The sequence below is a fragment of the Geotrypetes seraphini genome, chromosome 11 (assembly GCF_902459505.1).
Source record: "Geotrypetes seraphini chromosome 11, aGeoSer1.1, whole genome shotgun sequence".
NCBI classification, from domain to species: domain Eukaryota; kingdom Metazoa; phylum Chordata; class Amphibia; order Gymnophiona; family Dermophiidae; genus Geotrypetes; species Geotrypetes seraphini.
The window spans coordinates 56,266,004-56,292,164 of NC_047094.1; the positions used below are offsets into that span (position 1 = coordinate 56,266,004).

General features: G+C 45.7%; 1 protein-coding gene across 1 annotated transcript in view; it reads right to left on the reverse strand.

The window, feature by feature from the left end:
• Nucleotides 1–26,161, reverse strand: part of XPO6 (exportin 6) — a 231,999-nt gene that overhangs the window by 109,576 nt on the left and 96,262 nt on the right. The window contains 1 exon segment of the mRNA XM_033963538.1: nucleotides 9,127–9,235. Within this exon segment, the coding sequence (XP_033819429.1) occupies nucleotides 9,127–9,235 (109 nt within the window).

The following is a 26,161-nucleotide window of genomic DNA, read 5'->3' on the forward strand; positions in this document are numbered from 1 at the left end:
GGATAGACTGGAACCTAGGAGAGAAAGAGGGGCAGGGAGAGAGAGCGAGAAAGAAGGGCAGGGAGAGAGCGAGTGAGAGAGAAAGAGGGGCAGGGAGAGAGAGAGCGAGAAAGAGGGGCAGGGAGAGAGCGAGAAAGAGGGACAGGGAGAGAGAGCGAGCGAGAAAGAGGGACAGGGAGAGAGAGAGAGCGAGAAAGAGGGGCAGGGAGAGAGAGAGAACGAGAAAGAGGGGCAGGGAGAGAGAGAGAACGAGAAAGAGGGGCAGGGAGAGAGAGAGAACGAGAAAGAGGGGCAGGGAGAGAGAGAGCGAGAAAGAGGGGCAGGAAGAGAAAGAGAGAGCGAGAAATAGGGGCAGGGAGAGAGAAAGAAAGAGGGGCAGGGAGAGAGGAAGAAAAAGTTAGACTCATGGAGGAACAGAGAGAGATGTTGGTTGGGGAATGGAATGAGGTCTGGAGGAGAGGCAGAAAGAAAGAAATATTGGATTTACAGTCAGAAGAAGGAAGTGCAACCAGAGACTCATGAAATCACTAGATAGCAAAGGTAGGAAAAATGGTTTTATTTTAAATTTAGTGATCAAAATGTGTCCGAATTTATTTCTGCTGTCTATATTTTGCACTATGCCCCCCTTTTACTAAACCGCGAAGGGATTTTAGCACAGGGAGCCTATGAGCTTTGGAAACACCGTGGGATATTCAGTGCAGCTCCCTGTGCTAAAAAATGCTATCACGGTTTAGTAAAAGGGGAGGGGGTATATTTGTCTATTTTTGTATAGTTGTTACTGAGGTGACATTGCATATTTAAAATCATCTGCCTTGACCTCTTTGAAAAAAATCCCGAATATAAATAATTAACATTTTCTCTGCGTAGTATGCTTTGTGTTTTAAAATTTTATTGCTGGTAGATCATTTTGACTTGGTCATTTTAAAAGTAGCTCGCAAGCCAAGAAAGTGTGGCACCCCTGCTCCAGAGCATAACTGTCCTGAATCACCTTCAGGACCCACTGATCGTATGTGATCTCTGTCCACTTGTGAAAAACACACGCAGCCGGGCACCCACTGGAACCAGAGGGGCCACTGGCAAGGAGTCATTGGGCAGGACGGGCTTTGGGGGGACCGGAGGGGTGGAATCCCAGTTCCCCAACAGACTCCTCGAAAGGACTGCATGTGCTGAAAGAAATGCCCCTGGGAAAACCCAGAAGTCGGGAAGGTAGCAGCCCCATGCCCAGGGCAGAATCTGTAGAAATCCCGTAGATGCCCCCTAGCAATGTCACCTCTAACTGCCAGGTGGGCATGCTCCTCAGGCAGGAGGGGCACCTTAGAGTCTGAACCAACTTATCCAAATCCTCTCCAAACAAAAAAGACCCCCAAAAGGGAAATTTTGTGAATTTAGTCTTTGGATTCTGCATTTGCCAACTAAGTGTGCAGCCACAAGATACGACATGTGGCCAGCCCAAAAGCCATAGACTTGACAGAGGTCCGCACCAAGTCAGAGGGCGTCTGAAAGGAAAGAGGCCGCAATCTCAATCTTTGCTACCTCTTGATCCACCAAGGACCAATCATCAGACTCACGGTCAAGAACACACTTGGCCCTCAAGCCCCCCACAAATAGCCTGGACTCCCAAGGCAGACACATCAAAATTCTGTTTAAGGAGTCTCCAACTTATGCTCCTCAGAATCACATAAGGCAGAACTGCTTTCTACAGGCACAGTATGCCATTTTGCAATAGCAGACACCACCACACCTACCACTGGTGACTTCAAGGTAGCCCTATCTCCTTCTGGGATGCAATACAAATGAGCCATGGAGCGGGAAAACTGAAACGGCGCCTCTGGCATATTCCACTGCACCAGGACAATATCCCGAATATCCTGATGCATAGGAAAAGAGCGGGACGCAGGGCGGATCCCCTGAAGAAGAGGGTCCCCCACTTTCCGGGTCTCAGGAGGTGTCTCCTCAAAGCGTAATACCGAGGAGATCTGTTGAATCAAATCTGGGAGCTCGTCTCTCTGAAAAAGGCGCACCATGGACGCCTCCTCACCGGTAGTGAGAAAAGCCGTGCCCCGCTACCAGCGGCCATCCCCTTGAGAGGATCCTGGAGGTCCCCATCTAGATATACACCAGGGGTCTCAAAGTCCCTCCTTGAGGGCCGCAATCCAGTTGGGTTTTCAGGATTTCCCCAATGAATATGCAAGAGATCTATGTGCATGCACTGCTTTCAATGCATATTCATTGTGGAAATCCTGAAAACCCGACTGGATTGCGGCCCTCGAGGAGGGACTTTGAGATTCCTGATCTACATGTTCCTCAAACCACAAGTCTTCGTCCCATGCCACACGTGTGTGCTTGGACGGGGGAGGAGGAAGAGGGGATGTGAAAGTAGTAGAAGGAAGCAAAGCTGCAGAAGGCATGGAGGGAACAACCCCCCTCCCCCGAGACCCCCGGGCCAACTGCAAAACCCCCGGCCACCTGAAAATAAGCTCTGCACAAAGCAAAAAATAAATCAGGAAAAAAAACCCCGACGGCCCCATGGAACCCCCTACCTGAGCAGGGGACCCAGCAGAAACCTGCCCCTGTTTTTCCAAGATAGGGGGGAAGGTCACCTGAGGTGGCAGAGCAAATGGAGGGTTCCTGCCAAAAATAACCCCTCCAGGACCTGTAGCGGCTGGGAAGCCTGAACTGTTTCAGCCGCTAAAGCAGGCAAGCCGGAATCAGCTGTTAAAGAAACAGCTGTGGGGGAATCCTCAGCCACTATGGCAGTAAGGGAATCTTTTTTCCCTCAAGGTTGGCGGTTGAGGAAATCTCTCCGTGGGCTGTGGGGGAAGACCAGGCTTCTCCACTGGCTTTCTGTTGACTCACGAGGCACTTGCGGCGGGGAACCCTGGCTGCTGGCAGCCACTGATGAGGCTCCTCCACCGCTCTGGATTGCACAGCGTCTACACAGGCCGGCCATAAGTGTCTTGCATCTGGGGCAAATTGAGCACTTCTTCCCCTGTGAAGTGCTCATTGCTCCATACGCAACCTAACTAAAGAAAAAGTGCCGGTTAGTTGAAAAATACAGTAAAATACATTAAATTTAAAGGGAAAGCAACCCTTTAGACCGGCACTACCTCAGGATTTTTTTTTTTTCACAGAACAGACTCCATTTGGCTCTCAAAACAGTATGCCAAATGACAGATGAAATTTAATGTGGACAAATGCAAAGTTATGTACATTGGGAAGAATAACCCAAATCAGTTCCCAGACACTAGGGTCCACCTTGGGGGTCAGCAATATGCTGAAATCTTCTGCCTAATGTGCAGTGGCAGCCAAATAAGCAAATAATATGCTAGGCAATATTTATAAAAGAGATAGTTAACAAGACTAAGTATGTTATAATGCCTCTGTATCGCTCCATGGTGTGACCTTACCTTGAGTATTGCATTCGGTTCTGGTCTCCTTATCTCAAAAAGGATATAGTGGAACTAGAAAAGGTTCAAAGAAGAGTGACCAAGATGATAAAGGGGATGGAACTCCTCTCATATGAAGAAAGACTAAAGAGGTTAGGGTTCTTCAGCTTGGAAAAGAGAGGGCCGAGGGGAGATATGATTGAAGTCTACAAAATCCTGAGTGATGTTGAAGGGGTATAAAGTGGATTGATTTTTTTACTCCATCAAACATTACAAAGACAGGGACACTCAAAGTTACAAGGAAAAGCTTTTAAAACCAATAGGAGGAAATATTTTTTCATTCAGGGACTAGTTAAGCTCTGTAACATGTTGCCAGAGGTTGTGATAAGAGCAGATAGTGTAGCTGGTTTTAAGAAAGGTTTGGACAAGTTCCTAGAGGAAAAGTCCATAGTCTGTTGTTGAGACAGACATGGGGGAGGCCACTGCTTGCCCTAGATTGGTAGCATGGAATGTTGATCCTATTTTGGGTTTTTGGACAGGTACTAGTGACCTGGTCTGGTCACTGTGAAGAAGGGTTACTGGGCTAGATGAACTGTTGGTCTTACCCAGTAAGGCTATTCTTAAGTTCTTATATGAGAAGGGGAGTGAGAAGGAAAAGCAGGATAGTAATGGAGGGGGGGGGGGGAGAACAAAGGTTTAAATAACAGAATGTGGACAAGAGCAAAAGAATGGATGTTAGGGGCAGGAAGTCAGGCAGAGTAAATGAATATAGAAGAAAGGAGTATGTAAGCAGATGCTGGGAAAGGGGTACAAGGGAAGAGGCAGAAAATGGATACTAGGAATGTGGGAGAGATGGGGATGATTAAAGTCATTCTACTGCCAGCTGGATCACATCGCCATCAACTCCCAGACTGGTGATCAGGGTGAGAGCCCTGGTTCTTTGGGACATGATATTTCTTTATCTCCCCCCCTCCCAATGGCTAATATACTACTTTGCCCACAAAATCAAGGGATTTGGCGCCAGGCCTTGGGAAGCTAGGAGCAGGTGTCTCCTTAGCCTTATCCTTGAAGGAGTTGGTTGAAATCGGAGCCACCAAAGAAGCTAGGAATATGGCTTTGGAGCTGGTGGTGACTCTCGGAATGCTTTTGAAAGCAATAAAAAAGATGGATGGGACAGTAGAAAAAATTGCACAAGATATGGCAGCACTTGCAAGTAAAGTGGATTTAATCTCTCAGAATGTGGATAAAGTATGCCAAGATTGTTTGGATAAGATTTCTCAAGTACATACTGAGACAAATAATTTAAGAGACACAGTTTTGGTTTTATTATAAGCACATTGATTCCTTGTAGAAAATTATGGGATATAAGAAACTATATGGTATGGTAATAAAAGAAAAAAAGTTTATTTCCTGGAAAATTGAACAATTGGAGAACTTTAACAGATGGCTGAATTTGAGAGCTTAAACTGTCCTAAAATCTTAGGTATGACCCCTGTGGATGTATTTAAAAAGTTTATTCTCGAAAATTTGAAATTTCCTTTAGATGCAATTTAATAATACTAAGAAGAATGGTGCAGGGGACCAACCTTTGAATCAATCTGGGACTCAGAATCATTTATTAATTTTATTATTTATATACCACTAAGTGGTTTACATTCAGGTACTTTATCATATTTCCCTATCTGTCCCGGTGGGCTCAAACTCTATCTAGTGTACCTGAGGCAATGAGGGGATTAAGTGACTTGCCCAGGGTCACAAGGAGCAGCTAGGGATTTGAACCCACAGCCTCAGGGTGCTGAGGCTGTAGCTCTAACCCCTGCGCCACACACTCACCACATTATCCAACAACAAGATAATGAACTGGATGATATTACAGCTATTCTTGAAAGTTCTCTTTCTGATGTAATGGAACATGTAACCCTGGTTGTTAATTTTGTCTTTGAATAAGATCTAGGTTCCATTATGAGGATTTATTTTAAAAACAGTGGTATGTTTTTTTGTGGTCAGCGAGTCTGGCTGTGTCCCGATGTGACAAAATCAACTCAGGAAAGAAGAAAAGACTTTTTAGTCATGAGAGAAGAAACTAGGAAATTGGGTGCTACATTTCTATTAGCAAGCCCTTGCAAGTGTATTGTTAAATATTTGAGTTTGAGATATGTTTTTTTTTCTTACCCGAGCAACTTACTGTGTATACTTGAATATAAATAGAGAATTTTGGACCAAAAAATGGGGGTCTCTGTTTATATTCGGGTCAGCACCCACCCTCCCCTTCCTGGGTCTGCCATAAAATCTGGTGGTCCAGCGGTGGGAAAACAGCAATGGTGACAGCGGGCAACCCTGTCTTGTCCCCCTGCATATTAAAAAAGTACCGACTCCTGCCCATTTGAACCAGTTTATATGAAATGTATATGCAATGCCTGCGAAAGCGGGCATACAAGTGGAAGAATTTCAATTTAAACTGGCAACATATGCGGGTGACCTTTTGGTTCTTATGTCAAAGCTGGATACTTCTCTCCCAGTACTTAAAGAAATGTAATGAAATAAGTTAGCTTAGTAAGGTTTAAAAAAGGTTTGGATAATTTCCTAAAAGAGAAGTCCATAGGTCATTATTGAGATGGTGTGGGGAAATTCACTGCTTATTCCTAAGGTAAGCAGCATAAAATCTGTTTTACTAATTGGGATCTAACTAGGTACTTGGCTTGATGTACCTTCAGTTTGTCCCAGTATGGCAATTCTTATGTATACAGTTTAAAACTTGTCTGATTCATCATATTATACAGGCAGAGGCTTCTGATCATCTCGCTATGTTCTTTTCATGTTTGTATTATTCATCTAATAGATTAAGTAATATATTTTTACTGCATCTTCCCCCTTTGAGAGGTATACGTTTTAAACGTCAATTTAATTCTTCTTTTACATATGCTGCTATTGTTATTTGGAATGATTTACCTATACAAATAAGGACAGAAGATAGTTATTGGAAATTTCGTACAATGTTGAAAACATTTTTATATGATAGATTGTAAGGTTAGTACTTTTAGTTAAAATATTGTAAGGACATCGTTTTTATCCAAGGAAATGTATTTTCCCATAAAATTGATGTAAACTGCCTTGAACTAAATGTTATTAGAGTGATTCAGAAATCTTGTATTAGATTAGATTGAGACAGAATCGGATGTCTCAGTCTCAAATATATATAAAGCGATTGCCTTAACAAGAAAAGAGTTGGGACAATACGGTAGGGGTTGGGAAAATATTTAAATATGTCATTTGGGGTGTGGGACATGAAGGTGAATATTAACAGAATTTCAGCTTTGACACGTAGTGCTCAATTTCAAAAATGTTACTATAATGTTATGTATCGGGAATACTTACCACAGAAGCAATTGTATTACTGTGGGGGTGTAGCAAATGTATTATGTATTAAATGTGGCAGGCAGAAGGAACATTGAGGCATATGTTTTGGTTATGTAATAAAATACAAATTTACCCAAAAGCAATACTGTATTTTATGAGAAATATGCTTGAGATAGATTGAACAAATGCCTGGCATGTAAGGTTATCTTACAAGACTGGACTTCTTATGATCTGCCCAGTTTTTGGCACTGGCAAACTGTAAACCTCCGCGAATTCGAAGTTCGCACACTCAATAATTCGTGGTATTTTCCGACTACCTCATCCTGGTACTAAAGTCATGGTTACACCAATCAAAGCAGCTCATGATTTGTGTAGCCTGACTTTAGTACCAGGAAGAGGCAGTTGGAAAATACTGCGAATGATTTTCAGCACCCACCAGCGCCCCAGCTGCTTTCTCTTGCCTTTGATCAACTTTTAAACCGCATTCGTGGTTTTTTGAAATTCACGGGTGTTCTTGGAACAGAACCCCCCACCCCCCGAATTTTGGGGGAGTACTGTATATAATTTGGCAAATAGGAAAGCAAAGGATGCCAAGAGAACTCAGAAGGGTAAGTCCAACTTCATGAAAGCGTGGGATTCGTACCTGCTGCAAGTCGCCTGCAACTGTCTCCGAGAGGTTGCAGCCCGTTATTGAATGAGTTGTGATTGATTGGAAGAGAATACAATATGGCAGGATGAGTTGAGAATCAAGACAGACATATGAGATGGGGAGGATGTAGATTTAGTGTACCACGAGTGTCAGTACAAGGGTGGTATATGTTGAAAATTGTAAGGGAGACATGTTATGTATAAAAGGGAAGAAATTCAGTATTTGGATGATATTTGGGGATGGTATATTAATTAGGGGATGATTCTGTAGGTGGGGGAGGGAGGGAGGGGAGTTATATGTAAAATGGGGTCACTACTGTAAATTTGTGATAAATGGTATATAAGTCAACAATAAAAAGTTTCAAATACACACAAAACTAATCAATTGTATTTTCAGTACACAGCTCTCCCTTTCTCCTTACTGTGTTAATTCAGAATCTAGAAATCTAAATGAAAATAGTGTCTCTACATAATGTGCCAGGGTACTTGTGTCCAAGTGTCCAAAATTTCACTTTCTTTTGATAGCAGAGCATGCAGCCATGTTTTCCATTTACTAGGACTGAAGGGTACAACAGTTTTCCTTAAACCTTGTGGCTTGTTTGTGAACACAATTTAAAAGTTTCCAAGTAAAAGAGATCAATCTTCTACCAACAGGTATGAGTGGACTGCACCTCAAGAAATAAAAAGCAAGAAAGTGTGTATCATAGAGAATATATAATGTGTAAATATATACATGTGTAGTAAGGCAATCTCACTGCATAATTTTAGATGATTGAACACTTGGGCTTACTTGTTTTTAATCCCACCCTTTTGTTTATACCTTTATATCTTACTTTTCTTTAATTATTGAAGTTCTCCCCTTTTTTCCCCACTCATACCTATTTGGCTAATCGTCTATGTCATTGTTTTGTCTAATCTTGTATGTTTATTTTGTTAAAGGTATGTATAATTGTATTATCTGTTTTTACTCTATTTTAAAATGTATTACCACCTTGAAATAAATGATAAGGTGGTATGCCAAATTTTTTATAAACTTGATCCTTCAGATAGGGAAACTAAGCACAGAATAACTCCAGAATTAAAACAAATGGCTACAAGACAACCATGTGAATACAAAATATGAGTGTCCTTAAATCTAGTATCAGATGGATTAAGTTCTCTAGTATTTTAGATGGGCACTATATATTTGAAATAGTGCATGGGAGCACCACTAGTGTGCAACTATTAAGCCAGGCACAATTTCAGGTTATCAGAATCCATTGTATTACTATTTTTGAGGCAAGGCAAGCAGTTAAGAAAAGCCAAAATGCATTGTTATAGTCCACTGTGTCTGATCGTCATTGCTTAATGTTACACAGAAAACTAACCTACAATAAATTAAGCTACCTCAATGCAGATGCTAAAATACTAGTAGCAGTATCCAGCATGGCAAAAAGACACTTGAATAAATCAATCCAGTTGCCTATAAAAATTTAAAAATTATTTAGAAAATAGTTTTTTGCTGCAATGACATATTGTTATGAATGATATCACATACATTTGACTAAGCTATTGTGCTACATACAAGGTCTCAACATTCTTGCAGAAGAGACAATGCGATATACTACTGTTAACTGGAAAGAATTTTGTTCACCAAAAAATGAAGAAACTAATATTTGGAATTTTGTACAGGTTCACCAATCAGGAATCTTCTGAAACATTTTCCGGTATGCAATCGGTCTGTATTATTTCTTACATCATCATCAAGGGTCTCATCATCCAGCTCCTCTAGTTGGGCCTGGTTGTATCGGAACTGGATTCGATTCAAAACCTCAGTAAGCAGAAGAACCAAGGCATCTTCGTACCTGCACAAGAGAAATATATGAAAGAGACAGGTTTCTGTAAAGCAACAATTCTACATTCAGATTAGCTCCCTTCTGCCATATTACAATCAAATACATACGGGGAATGAGCATCATAAGGCATCTTTATCAGAGAGCTTTAAATTAGGATCATTGCAGATGGGTGAGCAGAAACTTCAGTAGATAAAAAACAGAATTCTAGGGAAAAGAGCAACATTTAGAAAACTGTGTATATGAATGTTCCTATTAGAAATAAATTTAGAGGCTCTAATGAAGAGGGCTAGCTGTATTTAGTGGTGGTCACAGAGACACAGTTCATAGAGAACCATTAATGGGAAATAATTATACTAGGCTATGATCTATTTAGGAAAGATGGGTTAGCAAGAAGGCGAAGGCATGGCACTATATGTTAAAGATAAGATTAAAGTGACAGAACTGCAGAACTTAAGGAATGTGGAAGAGGCATTATGGGTCAATCTGGAAAGAGGAAATGGAATATTTATTTACAGTGGTGTGATTTAAGGCAAAGTGGACAGATTTAATTGAAGACATTCATTCACAATGCATCTGTTAAAGGGGAAGTGATTTCAGTATGCCAATGTTAATTGGGATCTCCCTGTTGCAATGTCATTTAGAAGTAGGGAAGATTCTGGATTTTCCACAAAAAGAACTACAGTATTCCAGTAGTTGATAATGGAATCTATATGGGATGAAGCCATACTGAACCTAGTGCTTATGAATGGGGAGACTGTTTCTGATGTTACAACAGATGATGATCTTCTGACATCCACTGATCACTGGATGCGGTGGTACGATATTAAGACATATGGAGAGGGTTCATTCAGAGAAATGAAAGTGAAGGTTACAAACTTAGGGATTTTTTTTTTTGTCAAGACAGAAATACCATAAGGAGTTGTTAGCTGAATGGTAACAGCCAGAAGTATAAAAGCGGTGGCTGGAACCAAAAGGAGCTACTTTTTGTGCAACAAACTTTTTTTGTTTGAAAAGTTAAAAATGAAAGGACAAAGGAAAGCATATTATGAAAAGCTACAAGAGATTGCAGAAAGAGGAAGGCAGGCAATGATATTTGAAAAAGCTAAGACTTTGGGTAGGGGAAAAAAAAGTTGCTCAGAAGGAAGGTTTCTGGGTTAGCTGTTGGCAACATGGTGGGAGAGAGAAAGAATGGTGGACATGGTGGTGGACGCAATGGAGGGAGAGATGTGGCATGGTGTTCCAGAGAGGTGATACAAGGAGAATGTTGGGTATGGGGCTATTGGGCAGGGGTGAAAGATGCTGCACATAGTAATAATAATAATAGAAATAAAGTGCATAATATAAAATGTAATAATTACATTTACATTATATATGTAAATAGATTATATATTATGCACTTTATTGATTATGCGCTTGAATCCCCCTCTCTTGGACTGTGGAAAAGCACAGTTACTTATTGTAACAGTTGTTATCCAGGGACAGCAGGCAGCAATTCTCAACATATGGGTGACATCATCCACGGAGCCCGGATGCGGACAGCCTCGCAAGCAGACTTGCTTGTAGAAATGTAGAAGTTTTGAGTCAGCCGCACCGCACATGTGCGAGTGCCTTCCCGCCCAGCACAGGGCGAGTCTCCTCAGTTCAGATAACTAGCAGAGAAGCCAACCAGGGGAGGTGGGTGGATTGTGAGAATAGCTGCCTGCTGTCCCTGGATAACAACTGTACGGTAAGTAACTGTGCTTTATCACAGGACAAGCAGGCAGCCTATTCAACATATGGGTGACCTCCAAGCTAACCAGAATGGGATGGTGGGAGCACTGGCAACTTAGGAGAATAAATTTTGTAATACTCTCTGGCCAAAATGGCCATCCCGTCTGGAAAAAACATCCAGACAATAGTGAGAGGTGAAAGTATGAATTAAGGACCAGGTAGCAGCTTTGCCAATTTACTCAATAGGTGTAGATCTGAGGAAAGCTAAGGAAGCTGCTATGGCTCTGACTTTGTGGGCTGTGACTCGACTCTGTAGATGCAGTCCAGCCTGGGCATAGAAGAAAGAGATACAAACAGCCATCCAGTTGGAGATGGTACGCTTAGAGATGGGATGTCCCAACTTGTTTGGATCGAAGGAGACAAAAAGTTGAGGAGTAGTTCTGTGTGGTTTGGTGCGTTCCAAGTAGAAGGCCAAAGAAACGCTTATAGTCCAGAGTATGAAGAGCTAATTCTCCAGGATGAGAATGAGGTCTTGGAAAAAATACTGAAGTACAATAGATTGGTTGAGATGAAATTCTGAAACCACTTTAGGTAAGAATTTAGGATGAGTAAGGAGGACCACCTTGTCATGATGTAAAACTGTGAAAGGTGGATCAGCAACTAATGCTTGCAGCTCACCGACTCTTCGAGCAGATGTGAGGGCAATGAGAAAAAACACTTTCCAAGTAAGATACTTAAAATGAGCCGTAGACATTGGTTCAAATGGAGGCTTCATCAATTGAGCAAGAACAAAATTGAGATCCCAAACCACTGGAGGAGGTTTGACAATGAAAAGTCCTTTCATAAATCTGGAAACCACCGGATAAGCAGAGAGGGGTTTCCCTTCAATAGGCTGACGGAAAGCAGCAATTGCAATGAGATGGACTCGGATCGATGTAGACTTGAGGCCAGAGGTGGATAAGTGCAAAAGATAATCTAGAACAGAAGATATCGAGTAATCTTGAGGCTCCTTATCATGAGATATGCACCACACAGAAAATCTAGTCCATTTTTGCTGGTAGCATTGTCTAGTAGCAGGCTTTCTAGAAGCCTATAAAATGTCTTTTACAGGTTGAAAAAAAACTGAAGAGGAGTTATGTTGAGGGATACCAAGCTGTCAGGTATAGAGACTGCAGGGTGGGATGAAGTAGAGATCCTTGATTCTGTGTAAGCAGAGACGGAAAAACTGGTAGAAGATATGGCTCCCTGCTGCTGAGTTAAAGTAGAAGGGAGTACCAAGGTTGTCTCGGCCACCATGGAGCTATCAGAATCATGGTGGCATGATCATTCTTCAACCTGACAAGAGTCTTGAGAATGAGAGGGAATGCATACAGAAAAAGATTCGTCCATTCCAGTAGAAAAGCATCTGCCTCGAGGCGATGAGGAGAATATATCCTGGAGCAGAACCGAGGTAGTTTGTGATTGTGGGGAGATGCAAAGAGATCTATCTGAGGCATTCCCCACTGTGAAAAAATGTAATGAAGAGGTGAGGAATTGAGTGTCCATTCGTGAGGTTGCAGAAGATGACCCAATTTGTCCGCCAAACAGTTTTTCACCCCTAGGATGTAGACAGCTTTGAGGACGGTGTTGTGCAGGATTGCCCGGTTCCAAACCTTCAGAGCTTCTTGACAAAGGGAGGGAGATCCCGTCCCCCCCTGTTTGTCGACATAGTACATGGCAATTTGGTTGTCCGTCCGAATTAGGACTACCTGGTCGTGAAGAAGATGTTGAAAAGCTTTGAGAGCATTGAAGATCGCTCTGAGTTCCAACAGATTGATGTGACACAGACTATCCGTACTGGTCCAGTGGCCTTGAATACAGAGACCATTGAGATGAGCCCCCCAAGCGTAGGTCAAGGAATCTGTTGTGAGGACCTTCTAAATGAGGGGGCGTTTGAAACAGCAAGCCTGTGGAGAGATTGGAAGAGAGCATCCACCAACGGAGAGACTGTCTCAACGAAGGAGTGACTAATGTGTTGAGAGAGTGGTTCGTAAGCCTGCATCCACTGAGATGCCAGGGTCCACTGAAGAAGTCTGAGGTGAAGTCTGGCAAAAGGAGTCATGTGTACTGTGGAGGCCATGTGACCTAGTAGTACCATCATGTGTCTCGCTGAGATTGAAGAGCGGGAAGACAATGCATGACAGAGTTGAAGAAGAGTCTCCAGACGTTGTTGCGGAAGGAATGCTCTTAGTGGATAATGTCCAGAACAGCTCTGATGAACTGTAGATTCTGAGAGGGCTGAAGCTGGGATTTGGGAAAGATGATTTTGAATCCCAAGCTTTGTAGGAACCACCTAGTCCATTGAGTTGCTACAATAACCCCCTGAGATGTTGAATCTTTGATGAGCCAGTCGTCTAGGTAGGGAAACACCTGAAGACCATGGTTCCTTAGAGTTGCTGCTACCACCACCAGGCACTTGGTGAACACTCTGGGAGATGAAGCCAGGCCAAAGGGTAGCAATTTGTATTGATAATGCAGATTCCCCACCCGAAATCTGAGGTACTGACGGGAGGTTGGATGAATGGTGATGTGAGTATAAGTCTCCTTGAGATCCAGAGAACATAACCAATCATTCTGATCTAGAAGGGGGTAAAGGGACGCCAGGGACAACATGCAAAATTGTTCTTTGACTAAAAATTTGTTGAGAGCCTCGAGATTCAAAATGAGTCTTAGATCGCCTGTCTTCTTCGGAACTAAAAAGTAACGGGAGTAAAACCCCCTGCTCTGCTGTTCCAAGGGAACTTCCTTGATGGCACAGAGACGAAGCACAGCTTGAGCTTCCTGACGAAGGGCAGTCTGGGATGGATTGGAAGGATACTTTCTTGGGGGGAAGCTCTGGTGGAACCAGAATGAAATGAAGAGAGTATCCTTCCTTGATTATTGACAGCACCCAGAGGTCAGATGTAATGGTCTCCCATAGGTGGTAAAAATGATGGAGATGACCTCCAATGGAGGGGAAGGAAGGAAGGACAGAGGCAGAATGATGGAGGTTATGCTCTGTTTTAGACAGTCAAAAAGGCTGCGAAGCCTTAGGTGCAGCAGAAGGCTGAGGGTTCTGTTGCTGTGGTTTCTTGGAAGGAGCTCGAGTGTAAGGAGCTGCCCTTGGAGTATAACGCCTCTGGAAAACCAGAGTAGGGCATGAAGATTTTGCAGGAGCTGACTTTGGCTTTGGTCTGACAATGGAAGCAAAAGATTTTTCATGTTCAGACAACTTCTTAGTGGCAGACTCTATTAATTCATCAAAGAGGTTATTGCCCTCAAAAGGAATGTTAGCCAGACGGTCCTGAAGATTAGGATCCATGTCAATGGTGTGAAGCCAAGCTAAGCGGCGCATTGCTACAGAGAAAGCAGTGGCCCTAGCCGACAGCTCAAAGGCATCATAAGGTGACTGGAGAAGATGCAATCTGAGTTGTGACAGAGTAGCAGTGACTTCTTGGAACTTGAAATGTCTATGTTGATCCAGGTTCTTCAGAAAACCTGGAAGAAGATCAACTTGAGATAAGTAACGAAGACAAAATTGTAATTGAGGACTTTGGAGGACATCATAGCATCTTGATATAGACGGCGTCCAAACTTGTCCATGGTCTTACCCTCCCTTCCAGGAGGAACTACAGCATAGACCCTGGAAGGATGGGTTCTTTTCCAAGAGGACTCCACAAGGAGGGATTGGTGAGATAATTGTGAATTCTCAAACTCTTTGCAATGCAGAGTTCTATACCTCAAGTCCAATTTGCCTGGAACAGCAGGTATAGCATAAGGAGTCTCCAGACAACGTTTGAAAGTTTGAGACAAAAGCTTGTTAAGAGGAAGCTTAAGTGACTCTGCAGGAGGCTGAGGTAGATGTATGACCTCGAGATACTCCTTAGAGTATTTAGAACCAGCATCTAACTGAATTTCCAGGTCATCAGCCATCTGACGAAGGAAGGAAGAGAAAGACAGCTGATACGCTAAAGCCCTGCCTCGTGAGGGACTCGATGACCTCGAGAACGAAGGTGAAGCCTCTCTGAAGAAGTGGCAGTCCAAAGAATATGGAGACTTGGAAGAGGCAAGGGAAGCAGATGATTCCTCAGGGTTCGGAAGTGGTGACCTCGAGTGAGAAGTTGGAGACCTCGAAGAGCTGGAAGGTCTGGAATGAGGCCTAGACGAAGAAGGCTGCTCTTTAGAAGATGATCTGCGCCTTGATGTATGTCTCAATTGGCAATGAGACATGTGTCTGGAAGCAAGTCTCGAGGATCGAGGAGACTTCGCCCTATGTATAGAAACAGGCAAAGCTGCTGGTGAATGGATAGGGCTAGAAGCTGTAGATTGAAACAAGTGGATTGGATTGGGGAATCTCAAAGCACTCCCAAAGACTCTGCTCCTTGCATGGAATGTGAGAATTCCTGTTGAGACACTTGCAAAGACTCTGCTCCTTGCATAGAGTGTGAAGCTTCAGCTAGAGGTACAGGCAGGGACTCGACCTAGCGGGAGACTGCTGATTGCCCAGGCTGGATTACAGGAGGCAGCGTCGAGGCAGAACCATATTTGCTCAATAACTGAACAAATTGCTGCTCCAACTTGGTCTGGAGAGAAGCCTGCATAGGTGGATCCGCGTCTGAAACTGGACCACTTGTCGAGGCTAAAGGCTCCAAGGTGGCAGTGGAGATGTGCTTGGACTTGGAGGTCTTGGAAAGCTTGAAGACCACCGCAGGAACTTTCTGCTTAGGTATCTGACCTGAGGGGAGCTCAGGGGAAGATAAAGCAGGTGTACTCAAAGCTAAAGACGATCCAAACGAGGACAGTCTGATGAGGCTCGAGGTCGGAGTCGTGGAAGCAGGAGGACCTTTGCTGGAAGATGGGACCGGGGCAGCACATGAGGTCAAGGGTGTCACTGAACAGTCCATCCTGAAGAGTTTCTCCACTAAAACTCGACGACGTTTAAGGGCTCGAGGTTGAAGAGTAGCACAGCGTTCGCATGACTTTGGATTATGGTCAGGCCCAAGGCACTTGAGGCACCAGCGGTATGGGTCCGTGAGAGAAATCGCACGCTGGCACTGGTTACACTTTTTGAAGCCCGTGACTGGCCGTGACATAGGAGGGAAGATAGCCGCTACGAAGTTGAAGCCCACAGGCTGCTGCTGCATAGCCTGGCTCGCCAGTCAGTGAATGAAAAAAAAAAAAAGTCTTTTTTTTTTTTTTAAAGGAAAATAAAGTAACACAGCGATTCACGACTAAAAAGAACACAAACCGCGATGAGAGAAGGCACGAAGCGAACAAAGTTCAACGCAGAGTGTCAAAGTACAGACTTCTTGGCTCTGCAGAAAACTGAGAACTGAGGAGACTAGCCCTGTGCTGGGTGGGAAGGTACTCACACATGCACAATGCGGCTGACTCGAAACTTCTACGTTTCTACAAGCAAGTCTGCATCCGGGCTCCGTGGATGACGCCACCCATATGTTGAGAATAGGCTGACTGCTTGTCCTGGGATAAAACTGGTCCCTGGTGCAAAAAAGGTTGGGGACCACTGCTCTGCATGATGCAAAAATCTACAACAGAGAAGACAATAAAAAGTGATCTGAAAAAGCCTGCATATTTAAGGGCCTGTTTTACAAAGTCGAGTTAGCGCCTGCCGCACGGCAACAGCTCCAAAGCCCTTTAAATCTCTATGGGCTTCGGGGCCGTTACTGTGCAGCAGCCTCTAGCGCGGCTTTGTAAAACAAGCTCTAAATGTGGCCTAAGGAGGGGTATAAGCAGCAGAAAAACTGAAGTGATAATACCACTGTTCAGATCATTGGATAAAGCCTCAGCTAGATTATTACGTTCAATGTAGCAAGAATATATACTTTTAGGGGACAAGCCCTAAAATAGCTGCCATGCGAAACATGATTCATGTTGGTGTTACAAAGTCCCCGGTTCGACAAAAGGCTAAGTAAACTTTACAGAGTTACTGAATTTAATTGAGTTTAATGTTTAATGTATTCACAGAGTGAGAATCACTTGAAATATAGAATTATGGAAGAGTACTTTCTAAATTTAAAAGCTTAAAAGCTGAAGGGGTCTGTGACAAAATGGTGTAATAAATCTCAAGAAATTATGAAAATCTGAATCACAATGGATGGCACTGCTGAGATCACTGAAGAGATTTAAATATTGAATGTTGGTTCACTCCTTTTTTTTTTTTAAAGAATGTTTATTAGCAGTGAAAGATACACCACCCAACAGGGCGCAACAACAAACAACAATAGGGCAAAAGTTGTCCACAACAAGCGAAAATACAGTAACAGAGGCGAAGCCTCCCAAACAGATCCCCCCCGCATAGGTACAGTATGTAACAAGTGTAAAGAAACTTCGAGGGCATCGGAAACAAAAGATAAAGGCCAACAGAAGTAAATAAAGCCACCCAGCAGGGACGGCGATCTCACACCATTTTTATTATACAAATAACCCCTAGAAGCCACAAATAACTCGCAACACCATTCACACTCTGCACCATTCACACCGCTCAAACAAAACACATATTCTCCAATCCCCTCCCCCCCCCCCCCCCCCCCCCACCCTCCCCCCCATCCCTGGGGCACCAAAGCATGAGATAGAGAAGATTAGAATTAATGGAGCTTATCTGGGACTACGCCGGAGAAACACAAAAGAAAAAACTAAACAGGCGCCAGTCCCCCGACCCGTTCTTGTGATGGCACCAAGTCCCTCAGTCTCTCCCACAGGCCAACGTAATGCTGTTTATGCACACTCGGAGACCTAGCATACAACCGAATTTCAAACTGAGCCACTTCCCGAAGTCTACTCTTCCAGTGGGGTATCGGAGGTGGCTCCACCGACATCCAATAAGTCAAAATCAATTTTTTTACTACGAGTATAACATTATAGAAAAATCTACATTGGGGGATAGTGAAACCTTGATCCTGGAGGGAGGTCTGCAGACCCAGAAGAAGAAACCCATAGTCCCATTCAACAGTACATTGCACAGCGCGCTCCAGCAGGGTGAGAGCCTCCTGCCAGATACTCAATTGGGGGCATTCCAGGAAAGAGTGAAGGTACGTACCTACTCGGTTCTTGCATTTAACACAACAATCACTATCCCAAAGCCCCAGGCGCGCCCCTCGCTGAGCAGTGAAATAGGCCCGGTGGAGAATCTTATACTGGAGTTCTTGGAAGTCAGCGGACTTAGTGTAAGAGTATAAAGTGCTGAAACAAGCTAGAAATTGAGGTTCGGAGATATCCTGTCCCAAATCCCGTTCCCAGGAGGAGCGCACAGGGGTAAGCACCGATAGGGGAAGAGATGATTTAAGGACTCGGTACCAGTGAGCAAGGGAGTTAGCTATGGGCGGGGTAGCCGAGAAAAGAGTATCCAGATGACCCTTAACCCAAACCCCATCACCCCCTCTATGTTCAACATCCCAATAGTGACGCACCTGAAAGTAGGAAAATAAATAACAAGATGGAAGGCCCCACGCGTCCCGTGTTTGCTGGAAGGATGGGAATCCGGCAGGAGATAAGTCAAGTAAGTTTTCCATCGTCACACAGCCCCGAGTCGCCCATTGCTGAAATACTGAGTTACCCCAACCCGGCTGAAATCGTGAGTTGCCTACCAGACATACAAAAGGAGACACCTCCGTCGACAGCTGTTGTCTGCGCCGCCACCATCGCCACGCCAGCCTAAACGGCCGTAAAAAATGAAAGAAAGCTAGGTATCGCCTCCCAGGATCGTCCTGACGGTGTAATGTATTCATAAAGTGGAAAGGGGAGCTCCAGCTCGCTAGCCAGCCCCGGGGAGAATAGCGATAGCACCCTGTATAGGCCTCATGGATCCAGCAAATGAGAGACGCTACATTATAAAGCCGGATATCCGGGACATTAAGTCCCCCCAGACTTTTATCCAGGGTAAGTTTGGACATTGCTATTCGCGGGGTTCGGGACCTCCAAATGAAACGAGAAATAGTAGATTTAAAAGCAAGTTCGTCCCGCCTGCTGAGCCAGAGAGGCATGGTCTGCAGGGGATACAGAAGTTTCGGGACCAGAACCATCTTTACCCAAGATACCCAATGGTAGCTCCTGCCAGGCGAATGTTGGCATTGTAAAGAGTAGGCAGATCCGTACCAAGGTATATTCCCAAATAGCGCATCGGTTTAGTCGTGGGTGCAATGGGCAACACCGCCTGCCAAGGCTGCACCGGGCCCCCTGACAGCAGCAGGAGTTCCGACTTGCTACAGTTAACTTGCAAACCGGACAAGGCTCCAAAGGCTCGAATCACCGCCAAGGCTCTGGGCAGGTGCAGGGGGACCTGTTCCATATAAAGTAGGATGTCGTCAGCAAACAAGCTGATTTTGAATTCCTGTCCCCTCACCACAATGCCCTGGATGGTCTCGTCCTGCCGGACCTTAGCTGCCAGGGGTTCGATAGCCAAAAGAAAAAGAAGGGGGGAGAGAGGGCAGCCCTGTCTCGTGCCCCTCTGCAGGCCAAAATCCCGTTAGACCCCTGTTAATCAGTAAGCGTGCCCTGGGATTATGATATAAAGCCGTCACCCAGGCCATAAACTCACCCTGAAAACCACCCCTGCGCAGGACCCAAAAAAGATAATCCCAGGAGATGCTGTCGAAAGCTTTTTCCATATCCAGTCCTGCCACTGCCTCTAGGCCACCCCGACCCACCCTGTCATGAATCGCACCTAAGACCTTCAGCAAATTCATAGATGCGTAGTGGCCTGGTACAAACCCAACCTGGTCTGGGTGGACATGGTCGGGGAGGAAGCGATTCAAGCATCGCGCCAAAGTCACGGCCAGAAGTTTGATGTCCTGATCTAGAAGAGAAATGGGGCGAAACGACCCCACCAGATCCGGGTCCTTGCCCGGCTTTGGAAGCAGAACTATGTGGGCCATATTATCCGGAAAGAAGCCTCCCGTTTCCGCGTTATATATTGCACTCAGGGGTTGCGCCACCAGGTTCTCAAGAATAAGATAATATTCAGGTCCAAACCCATCCGGGCCTGGTGCTTTCGCCAATTTGAGAGACCGAATGGAGACGCGGAGTTCAGCCTCGGATATAGGTAGGCTCAGCGACACAGCCTGGTCCTCCTCCAGGTGTGGTAGGGATAAGCCCCGGAAAAAAGTCCGCGAGAGCAGTCTCATCCAGCGGGCGTTTACCATACAGGGTCTCATAGTACCTGACAAATTGTTCTGCAATTTGGCTCTCCCCCTCATGCCTAGTTCCCGTAGTATCGCGGATTGCAGTGATGAGTTGACGTTTTTTATACGGACGCACTAGGTTTGCCAGAAGTTTCCCCGTCTTGCCCCCCCATCTATGCATATTATACCGTTGAAACGCAAGTGTCTGTTCCGCCCGTAGATGGAGTAGGGTCTCAATGCGTTCTCGAATTTTCTGATAGTCCAGTCTATCGGAGTCCGACAGAGAGGAGATATGGGCCCTACGGAATTGGTGTAGCTGACACGTAAGCGCTAGAAGTTCTGCTCCCCGGGCCCGTTGTTTGGCAGCCGTATATGCAATCACGTGTCCCCTCAGGACTGCCTTGGAGGCATACCAGTAAGATACCGGCCCTATCTCAGGAGTATCATTAGTAGCTTGGTAGTCTACCCAACGCGCCCGCAGGTAGGTCCGGAATTCCTGATCATGATACAGATGCAGCGCCATTTTCCAAGAGGAAGCCTTTTTGCCTGCTGCAAGAGTCAACGTAAGATCCACGGTGGCGTGGTCAGAAACCGTGGACTCCACAATCTCCGATCTAGCGGCCCTGGAGAACAGCCGTTGGTCAAGTAAGATGTAATCCAGTCGGGGGTATACTTTGTGGACATGGGAGTAAAAGGTAAAGTCCGAATCATACGGGTGTAGTGCCCGCCAGACGTCCACCAGGCCCAAGTGCTGTGCCAGAAACCCCATCCCCTTGTTGTCATGGTCCCTCAAGCTACCCCTAGGCAGTTTGCAATCCACCCCTGGGTCTGCAGTGATATTCATATCTCCCCCCAAGATCACTTGGTAATCTGGGTGAGCCGATACCATAGAGAGAACTGTGGAGAAAAATTTATGACAGTAGGAGTTCGGGGCATATAAGTTACAGAACAGCAGCTTTAAACCCCAGACCTCCCCCAGGACGATAACATACCTCCCCTCCCGGTCCGTTAATTGTTTATGCAGGACAAAGGGCAACCGCTTATGTAGCAGAATTGCCACCCCCCGCTGTCGACCCCCGGAAGTGGAAGAGTAAACATCCCCGACCCAATTTCTCCGCAATTTGGAATGTTCAATCTGAGTTAAGTGGGTCTCCTGCAGGAAAGCCACATCCGCTTTCAAATTACGCAAGCTCGTGAGTATGCGAGATCTTTTAACTGGGGACCTGATGCCATCAACATTAAAGGTAACCACTCCTCCCACTTCCTCCCTGGCCGAAAGGGAGACAACCGGCCAGGGAGGAAGTGGGACCATTGGATGATGGAGACAAGAAGGGAGTGGTAAAGGAAGAAACAGAGATAGCTGAAAGGTTAAACAAGTTCTTCTCGTCAGTCTTCACGAGAGAGGACACATCCAATATTCCAGAACCCGAAGAGATCTTACATGGAGACCAGGATGGGAAACTGGTCAAACTAGAAGTAAGCCGGGAGGAAGTCCTCCGTCAGATAGACAGACTAAAAAGCGACAAATCACCAGGTCCGGACGGCATCCACCCAAGGGTACTAAAAGAGCTGAGAAACGAAATAGCAGAAACTTTTCGCAAAATATGTAACCTTTCCTTAGAAACAGGGGAGATCCCAGAGGACTGGAAAATAGCAAATGTCACGCCCATCTTCAAGAAAGGATCAAGGGGTGACCCGGGGAAACTACAAGCCGGTGAGTTTGACCTCGGTTCCGGGAAAGATGATGGAAGCACTGATTAAGGACACCATCTGCGGCCACATAGAAAAAAATGGGCAGCTGAAGGCAAGCCAGCACGGCTTCTGCAAGGGAAGGTCATGCCTCACGAACTTGCTGTACTTCTTTGAGGGAATAAACAGACAGATGGATAAAGGGGAATCCATTGACATCATTTACCTTGACTTCTAAAAAGCCTTCGACAAGGTACCCCATGAACGGCTGCTTAAGAAGCTGTGGAATCATGGGGTGCAAGGGGATATCCACCGATGGATCAAACATTGGTTGGCAGGCAGGAAACAAAGGGTTGGAGTAAAGGGCCATTACTCAGAATGGCAATGGGTCACGAGTGGAGTCCCACAGGGGTCGGTGCTGGGACCGCTCCTGTTCAATATATTTATTAACGACTTGGAGACAGGGACGAACTGTGAGGTCATTAAATTTGCGGACGACACCAAACTCTACAGCAAGGTTAGAACCAAGGAAGACTGTGAAAACCTGCAAAGGGACTTAACGAGATTGGAAGACTGGGCAAAAAAATGGCAAATGAGTTTTAACACTGAGAAATGCAAAGTCATGCATGTAGGGAAAAAGAACCCGATGTTCAACTATAAAAGGTGGGATCGTTGCTGGGGGTGAGCAAACTTGAAAGAGACCTGGGGGTGATGGTAGACACAACATTGAAAGCATCAGCACAGTGTGCGACAGCCTCAAAGAAAGCGAACAGAATGTTGGGTATCATAAAAAAGGGTATCACGACCAGGACGAAGGAAGTCATTTTGCCGCTATATCGGGCGATGGTGCGCCCACATCTGGAGTACTGTGTCCAGTACTGGTCGCCATACCTCAAAAAGGACATGGCGGTACTTGAGGGAGTCCAGAGAAGAGCGACAAAGTTGATAAAGGGTATGGAAAACTTCTCATATGCGGACAGATTGGAAATGCTAGGGCTATTCTCTCTGGAAAAGCGGAGACTTAGGGGAGATATGATAGAAACCTTCAAAATCATGAAGGGTATAGAGAAGGTAGACAGGGACAAATTCTTCAGGCTGTGGGGAGCCACAAGCACAAGGGGGCACTCGGAGAAATTGAAAAAGGACAGGTTTAGAACAAATGTTAGGATGTTCTTTTTCACTCAGAGGGTGGTGGACACATGGAACGCGCTCCCGGAGGCTGTAATAGGCCAGAGCACGCTACAGGGGTTCAAGGAAGGTCTAGATAAGTTCCTAAAAGATAAGGGGATTGAGGGGTACAGAAAGAAGTAGAGGTAGGTTATAGGATTAGACAGAAACCACTTCACAGGTCATGGACCTGATGGGCCGCCGCGGGAGCGGGCCGCTGGGCGCGATGGACCTCTGGTCTGACCCAGTGGAGGCAACTTCTTATGTTCTTAACAACCCTTAAATCAGCCATAGCAGAAAGAGGAAAACAATATACTTCACAAAAACCCAGAGGGAGACAACCCTCCAAGAACATAGGGGTTCATCCATTCTCCACCAGCCATACAGGAACTGCACATGTGCAAGAACAATAGATAGGCGCAGACGAAGCCTCCCAGCCAAGCTTCGCCGCCCTTGTTATCCCGGTGCCCCAGAACCCAGCAAACCACACCTCTACACATCCCCTCCCCCACACACATCCCTGGCTCAGACACAAACCCCCATTCACACCCCACCCCACATCCCCCCAGCACCCCATCTCCCCCCTCCCCAACCCCCCATGCTGAAACCTCCCAGCCAGCATACATACCCATATGTACCCCCCCAGCCTGTCCGGAGACCTCCCCCCACCCCCAGTATACTCCCCTTCTGCATCCCATAGGGCCGCACATCCCAAAAAAGAGAAAAAAAAAGAAGTAAGAGCCAAATTCGCAAAGCTCTAAGCAACAGCATATTAAATCAGTAACAGATCCCATCATGTGCTGAACAAGGTCTGTAAGTACAGCCAGGAGGCTGCTACAAAGGCCAGAAATTCCACCACCGATTCCGTCTCAGGGTATCCTCAAGGCGGGACATGGTGCAGAGGTGGTATAAGAATCCCAGCGGATACTGGAAACAGCAGCCCGGCACCCTCCTCCCAAGCAAGTCCTCCGAAGCAGGGTGTAGGCAGGAAAAGGGCAAGAAAAAGGTTGTTCCTCCTCTGCAGCCGGGGTCTATCATCCCCGAGCCAAGTGTGTGAAAGTAAGCAGGTAAATAGCCCTGCGGGCCGGGTTTCAAGTGCCCACAGCTCAGTCTAATAGTAAACGCAGAAATCAGATGGTAAAGGTACTCTCGCCTAGTACTTCAAACAGGTAGTTTGGCTAGAAAAGCCTTGGCTTCCTCTCCGGTGGATATGTTGAGAGTCGTGCCTTCATGCCAGATCCGAATCTTTGCCGGGTAAACCAGGGCGAACTTGATTCCCTTATTGTGGAGGTCTGTGCAGAAGGGCGCCATTGTTCTGCGCTGGGCCGCCACCCGTACAGAGTAGTCATTGAAGAGGAGGATCCGAGAGCCCTTGTAATCCAGGGCCCCCGTCCTGCGAAATGCCCGGAGGATCATCTCCTTTTCCCTCCAGCAGGCGTAGCGGGCAATAGCAGTCCGTGCCCTTCCCCCTTCCGCAGGCCTGGCTCCGATGCGGTGGGCTCTCTCACAGGCGAAACCCTCGGCGCCCCCTGCCAGATCCAGTTGCTCAAGTAGCCATTTACTAAAGACGTTGTACAGATCCTGATCGCTTACCGTCTCCGGAAGCCCGACCATCCACAAGTTGTTCCGGCGGCTTCTGTTCTCCTGTTCCTCCAGGGAAGCCAGCAACTCCCGGGAAGTTTTTTTCAGTTCAGCCACCTGGGCCGTTAGGCCCGCACACGTGTCTTCTTGGTCGGACACTCGCTGTTCCACCTCGGTGAGCCGTCGGCTGTGGGAATCAAATTTCTCGTTCATCTCATCCACAGCCGACTGAATCTTATTGAGCCTGTCCGCCAGCGCCGCGGAGACTGACCGCGTGATGTCAGCGATCCAGTCTCCAGCGGGTATAGTGAAGTTTGCCGGTTCCGCCGCCATCTTGGAGGGGGTGAGAGAGGGCTTATCCCGAGTGCCTTTTGCCGCTTTTACTGGCATACCCCTCCGATTCGTCTACTTAAAAGGACCGCCGGAGGGCAGGAAAGAATCCCCGATTGTGAGGTCGTGCAGTCCCCGTCCGGGTGCAGGAGAAGCCGATTTTAGCGCGGTTTATATGTCCGTGGGGCAGGAGCTCTCCAATCGCACGTCTGCTCAGACAGGCTGCATCACGTGACCCCGTTGGTTCACTCCTATTAAAGACATCTGTAAAGCAGCCATCTGGTTCTCAGTTCATACATTCATGGCCCATTACTGTTTGGAAAATGTTTCCAGTCAGGAGAGTCAGTTCGGTCACAAAGTTCTTCAAAATTTAATGTCCAATTAGAAGCCAGTATCTCTCTAACCCTATTTGTTAGCTGGAGAATCCCCACATGTGAGAATATGCTACCTGCTTGTCCTGGGATAAAGCAGTTACTTACCTGTAACAAGTGTTATCCAAGGACAACAAGCAGATATTCTCACAACCCACCCTCCTCCCCTTCTTGGCTTTGTTAATGAACTGATGGTCTCACAAGCTGACAGAGGGTGGAAAGGCATCCAAACATGTGCAGTACATGCAGTCTTAAGCTCTTAAAGTGACAGTTCATTTTAAGATAGTCCCCATGCCGGGTTCCATGGATGACGTTACCCCCACATGTGAGAATATAGCACAGTTACTTACCATAACAGGTGTTATCCTGGGACAGCAGGCAGATATTCTCACAAATGGGTGACGTCATCCATGGAGCCCTGGTACAGACAGTGAAAAATGTAGTATCATTTTAAGCTTTAGCAAGCTTTTTAGACTGCTCACACTGCGCATGCACAAGTGCCTTCCCGTCTGACACCAGCTCACAAAGTCATCAGTTCAACGTCCAAGCGAAGAAACCAACTAGGGGAGGTGAGCAGGTAGTGAGCATATCTGCCTGCTGTCCCAGGATAACACCTGTTACGGTAAGAATGGAGGAAGAGTTGGATTCCAACAACTCAGAAAAACTCGAGTTGCCTTGTAAACTTAGACCTAATGTCTGATGCGAGATCATGGAGGCAAGGAAAGGAATCTAATGGATAAAATGAGATAAACAGAAAAGTCCGATAAAACCTATGTGCATGGAGTTTGAAAGATAATAAACAACCTCCTAGAGCCAGTTGAATCTAAATATATTTGATGGATATGCCAAAAGATTCACGAACCAAATAAGAGAGGCTACTGGCTAATGCACTTATAAGGAGCAGCTGACCCAACGAACAGTTGAAATCAGTC